This window comes from Pholis gunnellus, assembly GCF_910591455.1.
Source record: "Pholis gunnellus genome assembly, chromosome: 16".
Taxonomy (NCBI): Eukaryota; Metazoa; Chordata; class Actinopteri; order Perciformes; family Pholidae; genus Pholis; species Pholis gunnellus.
Window position 1 is genome coordinate 18,907,162 of NC_136543.1, and position 11,124 is coordinate 18,918,285.

General features: G+C 45.6%; 1 protein-coding gene across 1 annotated transcript; it reads right to left on the reverse strand.

The window, feature by feature from the left end:
- Window positions 1–5,240: 5,240 nt before the first annotated feature.
- Window positions 5,241–8,751, reverse strand: sox4a (SRY-box transcription factor 4a). The gene has a single exon (XM_079176056.1). The coding sequence runs from the start codon at window positions 8,314–8,316 to the stop codon at window positions 7,201–7,203; it is 1,116 nt and encodes a 371-aa protein (XP_079032182.1). The 5' UTR covers window positions 8,317–8,751; the 3' UTR covers window positions 5,241–7,200.
- Between the last annotated feature and the right edge of the window lie 2,373 nt (window positions 8,752–11,124).

The window sequence follows — 11,124 nt, forward strand, 5'->3', positions numbered from 1 at the left end:
AATGACATGCGGGCTTCAACTGCTGGTGTCAGTGTTACCTCACACAACAGTGTTTGCTCAGTGTCCTATTCTGTACAAACCAGACTGTACACTCGGCCACGTAAGCCTTCAGAAAACGATGGTCCAAGCCTCTGCGTTCTCAGAACTTGTCCCTCTCTTTTCAAGCATGCACTAGAGTACAACACCTACCACGATGACTCAGAATGCCTCTGTCATGCTAAACTGTTTCAGCACAGTGCTTAACAATGAGTTCTCTATGTGCAGTACACAGTGTGCCACGATGTCTGACTGCACACTCAGGCCCAAGCCTGGATGTAGGTGGAGTGATGCTGTCTCGTGTGTCCTCACGAGCCTGTAGCGAGAGGACACTCTGCTGTTTGCCACCGTCTACACTCACGACTTCTCTTCTCCTGGCACTCTTGTCACCGAGATAAACTGTTATGAGCGTAATGAACTCGCAAACAAAGTGATTCAGACTGTCATGCAGTAAGGGACTGTGCAAAAATGATTACGGGGGGAGATGACAAGGTTTTAAGATTTTGTTTTTTCTCTTTGCTGAAGGGAAGGCGGTCTGAATTGGGTGTTTTTTCGGAGCTCTGGAGGCAATTGTCTTTCGTTTTCTCACCCATGTATGATTTACATTTCATTTCAGCCTTCCCTTGAAAGATAAAGAGGGTCGAATGCTTAGATAAACATTGAATTCACTGGATCTTTATGGATGTTAGTGATTCACAGAAAGAGAGATTAGATGTTAAAATATATAGTTAGTCCAAAATATAATCCAAGATCAGTAAGACGCGTTGGGTCCAGTTCACTCTTTCGGTGGCTGCAATCATCGTTTGCTTGGCAGCTTCTTATCCCAAAATAAAGTGACAAGAATATTCACCATTTTGTTATGTTCGTCATACATTTGTAAACACCTATTTATTTTTGATGTACAGTTGTTGGCTGTCTCGGGAATAGCAGATGTGGGCCCCAACGCAGACAAACTGATGAGGAGGCAGCAGGAAGCGTTCAATGATTTATTAACAAAAATAACTTACAGTGAGATTGTCTCTAAATCCGTCAGGAAACAGAAATAAACCCAGGACTATAGGAATCAGGACCGCAGCGCTTGATATAAGGAACGGCGAAGAATGACCAACTGGCACGAGGAGAAGAGAGCACAGAGACTGAACACACAAGGAAAGAAGGGTGACAATGAGGGACAGGTGAAAACAATCAGGGTGGGGCTGACAATCACTGTAACAGTAGAGGAAGTGAGTATCAAAATAAAACAGGAAACACTGAACATGAATAAAAAACGTGAAACATGGAACGTGTGCAACCCCATGAATAGGGTACAAAAAGAAACTTTATATAAAAACTATATATATATAAAGTTTTCTGAAATGTTGTGTTTAAATATACAAATTAGACTTGTTGTACTGCAAACTTTTAGTGAATTTAGAATAAATATAGAGAAGCAAATAGACATAGTAGTAAAATAAACATCTAAAATGTGTATTTGGATGTTTTCTTTCCTCTAGTCTAAAAGAAAAGCAAAATAGTCCAAACAATCTCAAAATGGACCAGTGTAGGAAAACAAAGTTGTTGCCTGGGGTATCTAGTCTTTAAGAAAACATTATGTCCATGCCAGCCCCCCCCCCCGCCCAATAGTTTGTGTACCTCTTAATCAAGATAACCCTCAATCACTAAGCACATGGTGCTTCAAGAGGAGAAAACCACCCCAGGATTTATTTTAACCATAGCATATGTCATATGTTTACAACTGCTGCAGAGCTTTGCCAATTTGTGTCAGTCTAGTGTGTATCTATGGAGCTTTAATGGGGGCACTACCCTGTTTACCCGGACAGCAGCTCCGGGGCAAGCATGTCCTATGCCCCCCCCCCCCCCCCGCACTGCCAGACATCATTTAACCCTGTCCTGTAACCGTCCACTATATTGGATTGTGCTACAATGTGCATTTATGTCCAATTAAGTCCCCACCCATCAAATAGGTTAGGCAAACAAACTGTAATCATTGCTCCGCGCGCAACTGTTTTCACACACATATATGCACAAACACACACAAACGCGCGCACGCATGCATCATTCCAGCCAGCCGCTGTCCAGCCCTGGCTGTGCTGAAAGTGGGCAGTCAGCAGGCACTCCGAACAGCATTTAATCGTCACAATAATTACCTGGACACAACTTAGCGGTCCTGTCTGATGCTGGCTGCTGTCGCAGAAGCGTGCCTGGCAGAAGTTACCTTTAAAGTCCAGATTTAGCATCAGACATCCTCGGATCTCCTACAAATATACCGTTAGAGCTTTTTTTTTTCTTTTTTCTTTTTTTGTTTTACACAACAATAAAAGCTCGCAGTCCCTCCTTGGTGAGAAATGTTTCTTTACTGACGTCGAAGCCAGAGAAACTCTTATCTTTAAGATGACAGTCATCTCTATAAAAAGAAACCTTGGGGACACGAAAAATAAAGCAGCACGTGGAGATATTGCTTCACAAATAAAAGTAGCAGAGGACGTTTATTATTAGTAACAGCCTACCTGACAAAGTCCAGCTTTCATCCAACTCTTGCTGAATCCACTTGTTTTCGAGTTCTACGCATTGCCATCCGCATCAACTCCCTTCCCTTTGTCTCCACTCATACCGCCGACACATGACTCGGGGTGAAAGTTTAGTCTCACTCCGCAAACTTTTCTTTTTCTTTTTTTTATCTCCACGCTTCCATCTGATAAATAATTCGACTCGATTTGACCCTCAGAGCTGCGCAACTCGCTGCAAATCAGTGAAACAAAGTTGGGCTGCGTGCCATGACAGCGGTGTTTGTATATTGCTTTGTCTGCCTTATGACTTCGTGTCCCGCCTTCAACTTCACCGGCAGCGTGCAAAAAAAAATCACCGCAAAGCTCCTGTATTATTCCTTTAGGGGCTGTGAGGGCGTCTGTGATGTTCTTAGGCACCTTTATGTGGGCTTTATGGTGCTTGTAACTCCTCTACTATCAATATTGTGTTGCATATTATTCCTATAACATGTCCATTGGGACTTGAAGTGCATCACTTCATGGTATGTTTAGCTTATGTAATATCACTGTAAAAGTCCTGCAGGGACTTCCTCGTGTTACTTGTGTATAGTATCAACATGAATAAAACATGTTCCAGCTCTCACATAGTGGAAATACACTGATATGTAGAAAAGTATTGGTACAACAAACTAAGTGGATCATCCAGAAGAGGCATAATAGGAATACAGTGATGGAGTGTTCCCTTAAGTAAATGTTACAAGTACAAGTTCTGTATTTAAAATCCTCTCTCATCAGCAGAAAGTACTAAAGAATACTCGCTCTGCAGGATGGAATGCTGCCCTGTGACTGATACTTCATATGACATTGCTGTTTTATTTCAGGTAGAGATGATTTGTTGCTATAGTTTATATACACGGACTAAACTATAAGTGCTATATACATTTAGTTTAGTCCAGTGGTTCCCAACCGAGGGGTCGGGCCCCTCTAAAGGTTCACAACAAGATGAATGTGGGGGGTCATGAGATGATGAAGGAGGTAAAAGAGAGGTTTTCTCTAATCGTTGCTTTTTTTTTGGTGAAATGTTGTTTACTGTTAACCACTCATAGACATGTGAGGGTTCATAAGCCAACAAGGTTGGTTTACTCAGAAATGCATTGTATGTCATAAGCTTATCATGTGGTTTTAATGAAAAGTAACTACAGTTCCATTTGGGGGAAAGTAGAATATTCCCCTCTGACATGTGCTGGAACGTAAATGGAAATACTCAAGTACCCCAAAAGCGTACTTAAGTACAGCGCTTGAGTGAATGTCCTTAGTTACTTTCATCGCTGGTGACGCAAAACACACTATGAGTGTATGAAATATTGTGGGTTTTTTAATTTTATTTTTTTAGAGGAACACAGACAAGAATCCAGTTTCAGTTTTTAATTTTTTATAAAGCAATTCTGCTCTGAAGTTAAACATAATGTGATCTTTTGCTCTGACTGGAGCACACGGAGAGAACTGTACTTGAATATTTTAAGCAGACATGTTGACTTTATGGATCTCAGACTCTCACAGGAAACAAATAAGCTGTTGCGATCAGCCATGAGGGTCAAGCGTACGGCATCTCTCGTGAATACATCGGTTTACACTCACGCACCTCGTTATGTGGGTCAGTGTGTGAATGTGTGTGTGAGGAGAGCATCTTTTTCTTTTTTTTATCTCCCGGTATCCATCAGACTCTGGGGGTGATTGGACTTTTCTTTCTTTTTTTAACAGGGACACCTCACACAGCATTTCCTGTGTGATGTCGACCTTATTGCAGACATCTGGGGGCCAGCGTCTCGTCGTTGGGATGGTGTGTGTAATGGCCATGCCTTATCTTTCTCATTACCCAGCTCGACATGTCAGAGGAAAGCTGGAGACGACCCTGCTCTCCTGACAGAGAGAGAGAGAGATGGAAATAATTACCAATGTCTCTTGTGGAATAGGGCGTAAATTGATACACACTAAATACTGTACCTTAGGGGTCTCTCTCTCTATCTCTCTCTCTCTTTCTCGTCAGATGCACGAGACAAATGAAGGCATCCAGAAGGAATTAATTGGATTTGGGAGCAGTCTCCTGCACGATCCACCAGGACAGACAAACACCCCCCCTGCACCTTATCCTCCCTCCCACTGGCACACTCACCCGCAGACAGACACACACACGCCTCCTCCTCCTTTATTCCAGTCATGCCTTGCAGAAATGTCTGACACCACCCACCGGCCCCACCCCAATGGATCAGTCTGTGTCCCTTATACCTCACACACACACACACACAAAGAGCGGACTGCAGCCTCTCTCTTGGATACAGTGTTTCCATGGCAGCCACGTTTTCTGCACGTGTGGAATCAGACGGAGTACGAGGGAGAGAAAGAGACCACTCCTATCGATTGACTGGCTGGCTATTGATTCACCAACACGTCTGCGGCCCACAGCCAAACACATATTCGTGCGCACACGTGCACAGAGTGTAAACATCAGACATCAGATTGGATCTTTTGAATGAGGCTTAGCTGTGGAATGTGATAATGAAGGCTCACATTTTCCTTGAGCATGCTGGGGGCTTCAATATGTGTGACTGCTCCGGTTCAGTCCTATAAAACTGCGGATGGTAGCTATTTAGTTTGGCTCTGTTTGAAAGGGTACAGATAATGAAATAACACAAGAAATAAAGACTTTGTACTTTTCAGTTCCAGCTGATTTTATTTCCTTCTTGGAAGAAAAGAAAAACAAATAAAAAAACGACAATCTGTACAGAGGTCTGAGAGGCAGTGATTGACCCAAACATTGGCTGGTTTTGAGCTATAAACATCAAATGATATTGGCATGATTGGACAAAACATGATCATACACAGCATATTGCACAAATGAAAAAAGAAAAAAGGACAATAGAAAAGATGTCTCAAAGGTTAAAAAAAAAGGAAAAAAGAAACTCCTGGACCACAATCATCTTCAACATAAGGATGTCCAAAGATGGCTGTCCTAGTGCCTGTCGTTGATCATCATCACACATAAAACACACAATCTTTGCTTATAGTACAGTCAGTTTACATAAATATCTTCATGTTATTATTCTTTTAAAATCTTAAACACAACAGCTATAGCTACATATACCTGAATCTGAAATACAAATGCTATTTGCCATGCCATAATATAGGAAAACAATTAGCCTGCTATACTTAGCCAACAGGTACAGAAAGGTTAAATACTATTTTTGATGCAATTTGCGCAGTAACAGATGAAGCACTTCATACATCTCCCTCCCTCCAAAGTCTAGGCAAAGTGGAATGAGTGTGAAATTCCATCCAGTGGTTCAAATAAAACTTATCTTGAGAAAAAAAAAAAAAAAAAAAGCACACAGAGGTATTAGCTCTATCCAAACAGTGACTCTCTGGGATCTTACACGCATATACTTTAGGTCTATGTGTACTGGAAACAGTCACCACTCAGACTGGGAGCCTCAGTGGTGCTTTGTTTACTTGGCTGGTGAAACTGGAGTCACTGTGCCATTAAGAAGCATGTGGGTAAATACTGTAAACACTGTGTGAGGTCAGATTGTGCCAAACAAACCCCCCTCTGCACGTCTAAACACCAATGTAGACCCAAACAACAATGTTGTAGGCTACCCACTCGCTGGAAACCCCCTTTCTATAGATTTTGTACAAAAATACAAGTAGAAAATCATGACACACTCAAATCTCCTTAAAAGTGAGAGAAGTCAGACATTTTAAATAAGATACACTTCTAGCCCTTCCGCGCTGGATACAGACAGGTGTATGTGCACAAACACAAACGAGACCTGTACGAGAACAATACTTCTATGTATAAAAAAGTTTGGCCGGTATAAATACATCGATATAAAAAACGTCATCTGACACAGAGGAACTACAAAGTTGAAGCACTAGGCAGAAAGGATGCGCGTCGGGGAACATTGGTCCTGAATTGTGCACTGAGTGTTTAAAAAGGTTCAGAAAAGAGTTTTCTGAAGTTTGGAGTCAGTCTTTGTTTTTAAGTCCTGCCGTTGAAAGAGAAGCTGGTGATAGTGAATTGTGTCCTATGGTCACACAAATTGCGTAATTACGCAGCAATGAACATTTTTACGCATTTAACAACAACAAAATCCTCCTTATCGCGGAGGGCATGCGTGTTGATATTGAAACTATTTTGAGTTTGAAAAAAAACTACACCTGAATAGCAACTTGATGGTCAATGTTAATTGGCTGTATCTTTAACAAAGCCCAACATGACGAGCTGTCCAGTAAATGTCCCTTTTCCCGACTCAAAACAACATTAAGATTCAAAGTTCGTTCTCAGTCCTCGTCGGATTGGTTTGAACACTTGAGCTGAAGTCCGTGTGTTTCACTGCTCTCTGCTTACATTCACTCCTCCTCCGTGTCCAAATGCAAACTAAGCATTTCCCCCGTCTGCGCGTTCCCGTCAAGCGCACGGAGCGCTGTCCAAGTCTGTGTGCGGCGCGTACCTGGGCTTCAACGCGCACACAGGCCACCTTTTCTTTCCTGTTTTCACTCTCCCTTATCTAGTGAAATAATTAAGGAAATATTCTGGTCTGGACGCACGCGCCTGTCTAGGGGAGTTCAACAGTTCAAAACGTGGGGGGGACGTCGCGTCTCCTCTCCACCGTGGTCGTTTTCAGTAGGTGAACACCAGGTTGGAGATGGTGGACTCAAGCCAGTCTCCTGAGATCATCTCGCTGACCTCCGGGGTGCAGTAGTCGGGGAAGTCGAAGTGAGACCCCGCCCCGCACTCCCCGAAGCTCCAGTCCAAGTCCCGGTCCAGCTCTGGGTCGGAGAAGCCCATGCCGCCTAGGGACATGCTCTCAACCCCGGGGCTCGGGTTCAGTTCGAGCCGCTCGTCTTCAAACTCTTCGTCTGATGATGAGGATGACACCGATGAGGAAGAGTGCGAGGCTGACGGTGTTGGGGAGGAGGCGCGAGCGTACCTGAGGCGCGCGGTGTGTGATGACTCGCTGGCCGCGGGGCTCTGCTCCTCGTACAGGCTGAGCGGGTCGCTGGACTCTGCCGAGCTGCTCAGGGTGGGACTGGCCGGGACTCCCACGGAGGGAGGCCCGCTCTCCAGGCTGCCTGCCCCGCCGAACATGTGGCCGCGCCTCGCCTCTCCGGTGCGTTTGTCAGGGATCTGTCTCGCCCCAGACACTGACCTGGATTTGAAGAGCGCCTGGTGATCACCGGGAGACGCGTAGTCCTGCCCCGCGGCGCTCTTCATGCCCCCCTGTTTGTGCGTCCGGCTCACTCCTTTGGACGCGGGGCTTCTCTTCACACCGGCTTTGGCGCTGCGCTCCCCGCTCTTTTCCCCGCGGTCCGTCTGCTTACTCGCTCCGCTTCCCGACTTGACCTTCTTCCTGGGCCGGTACTTGTAGTCTGGGTAGTCGGCCATGTGTTTGAGGCGGAGCCGCTCCGCCTCGCGGATGAACGGGATCTTGTCCGTGTCTTTCAGCAGCTTCCAGCGTTTCCCCAGCCGCTTGGAGATCTCTGCGTTGTGCATGTCCGGGGACTGCTCCATAATCTTCCTCCTCTCGATCTGCGACCAGACCATGAACGCGTTCATGGGTCGCTTGATGTGTCCCGTCGGAGTTTTGCACCACGCCAAGTCGCTCCGCACCCCGGAGGAGGGGGACTCGGGGGTTGGAGACACATCCATCTCCAAGTCCATTTCTCCCGTGTCCGTGGAGTCCCCGCCGGGAGAATGAGCGTGGGCGCTCTCTGTCTGGCTCATGTGCTGCACCATCCTGTCCTCTAAGTGTCTGGAAACACAGTTCAGTTCAGTGCTACTGACAAAGTTCTCAAAAAATTGCCTATTAGGCTTTCACAAAAAAAAAATAACTCCTCACTCGTTCTTATTTCAGGCGCTTTAAAACCAGACCGCTGACGACTACTGGTCTCAAAAGTTCATCCAAGTCTCCTCTTTTCAGTTCAGCACGCTTTGGAGACGACTGTTCTCTGAACTCTTTACCAGTGCGCTTCACGGAAACAGAACAAAAATAATAAATCCCGAAACTACTCAACGGCAACTTTCAACTGCCTGTGCGGCTGAAAACGCGCCCTGCGAGCCTCAAAACGCGCCGCTGAGGGCAACAGCAGTGCAAGTCCCTTATGCGAACCTGGCTGTCTGCGGCGCAGCTTGTCTGTGCGGTTGAGGAACCATGTGGTTGAATGGAGCAGCTGCGCGTTCTCATAGTCTCCCTGTTTCCTGAGCGCTCTGTAATATTACTGTAAACACAACAACGAGAACCTCGCCGCTTTATACCCTCATCGCGAGATATAAAAGCCAATCGGCGTCTGTCTCCATCCTGATTTTTCTATTCAAGCCCCTCCCCCGGCCTCTCATTGGCCGAATAAAGAAAAAACGGGTAATAATAATAATAATGTGCAATGAGGATCGGTGTGTCTGACCTCATTCCTGTCAGACTCCACTGAAGGAAAGACGAACTCGTTATGTGTGTGTGTGTGTTTTTTTTTTTAAAGGGGCACTTTGTCCTTTCCTCTGCTGCAAGGGGAAGCTGGCAAGGTTATACTTAGAACTTCATTACTTGCATGTGGATGAGTATCGACTAAATTTAGGTTATGTGTGATGTTGGAGGGCAAGGAAAAAATGCTGAGGAAACAACAAGAGCAGCCACACACGTTAGTCAGACTGCAGTGCGGTGAGCGGGGATGCGGCGGAGAGCGAACCCACCCAAACACTGCTCATCCAACCTGTTATTTACAAATCATTACGGCAGCAGCTCGCAGCATTACATCACAGCAGCGAGTGTAAACGAGTGAGGCGATGATTGTTCTTCACACCCTTCATCGGTGCTTTATGGTAAACCAGGAACCTTAAGAGGATTATGTATCGGGGCCACACACACAAAAAAACAAACAAAGTCACATTGACTAACTCCACGGCAGCGCTGCACAACGCACAGCTTCCTCCTCCTCCTCCTCTTCCTCCACAGCTTCATTATGTTAACATGCACATGTCATGTAGGATCACATTACAGCCTGTGTCGCTAGATGTCAGGCTAGAGCCAACGGGAGCTGATGAGGTGTACGTTGTGTGTGCGTGTGCGTGCGTGTGTGTGTGTCAGTATGCACGGCGGATTTATCTCCGTCCTGTAATCGGCTGCTTTGAGCTGCCGTCGTTAAATCATGCAGGTGATGTCATCGGCTGGCAGCGAAGGCTCCTGTTGATCCTGCAGCTGAACTGAGGTGTTGTGCTGAACTTTGTGTCCTTCAGTTGATGGTGACCGAAGAGAATTCGGATCCAAGAATCAACAAAACACATCTATTTGTATCTTGTCTGATTATATTTTCATGATCTCTAACATCACTTATGCACTTACGGCTGTCTATTCTTAATTCATGACATGATCTATGTCAGGATAAAAAAAGGCATAAACTCTTAAAAATTTCACAACCCGGCCCCTTTACCCCCCTCGGTGCTTACATAAATCAAACACATAAATAATAATGAGCTCCTTCATCAGTCTATATCTTTAGCTGCCCCAATTATAAGTGCACACCTGCCACCGGATTAGTTTGCCGTCTCTCTCTATCTCAACGCACACGCGGGTTTGTTTGAACAGGTGTAGCAGGTAGACCTGTAATCTTATCTGATGTGTGAGAAGCAGCTGTCAGGTAGCTTTCCACTCTGTCACCGGCAGATGTGCGGCTCTGGCAGCGCCGGGGCCGCCGAGCACCATCACACCGGCCTATCGCTCTGTCATCTTCAGAGCTGCCGGAGCCATGTGTTTACCCCAAATACACCGGCGCTCTGTTGACGCCTAAAGGGATGGTGTCATTATGAGGGAGTGCTGTGGGAGACTGGGGCTCTACAGCGACTTCTTCGAAGTGTGTGCGGTGCGAGCTGGAGTTAAGACATGGTGTGGGTTGTATGAGGATGATGTACCGCTGGTAATTCTGGGTTCAAACTTGATGAATAAAAACAAAAGAGAGATGGGTTTCCCTTAGTTTTTGTGACAGGCTTGTATCATCACACCTGTACAATTTCATTTGGCTAACCTTTGGACACGAAAACAGTCCATTAAAAGCGGTAGTAGGGAACATATTGAAGGGGCTTTAAAATAATAACATAATAAACCTCCGTTAAGGTTATTTCAGAGCTGACTGACGCTGTGTTTAATATTACATTTCTAATAAAATATAAACATTAACCGGCCATGTCAGTCTAACCCTGGAGCAAACTACAGGGTAAATGAGTGTACAGCACGTGCCTGTGTGTGTGTGTGTGTGTGTGTGTGTGTGTGTGTGTGCACGTTTTTGCAGGGAGCTGGATTTATTAGAACCGAGGCTGAAAAAAAACAACAACCTCACAGTCGTCACAGTGTGCCATGAAAGCGAAGGGTGACATCAAGAATCCGATAACGGACAGAAAAGAGATGGAAATGGAAAGAGAGGAGCGTGCATTGCAGAGAAAGTGTGCGTGTTTCAAACGGAGGTACTCATTACCATGAACTTGCCTTTTTCAACCGCTGAGGAATGACGTGCCACTTTGACCTGCCTGCTCGTCATCCGGGGGTCAGACACAATGAGG

Bases quoted from the DNA above. Each gene is read 5' to 3' on its own strand.
- sox4a (XM_079176056.1), bottom strand. From the start codon at position 8,316: ATGGTGCAGCACATGAGCCAGACAGAGAGCGCCCACGCTCATTCTCCC.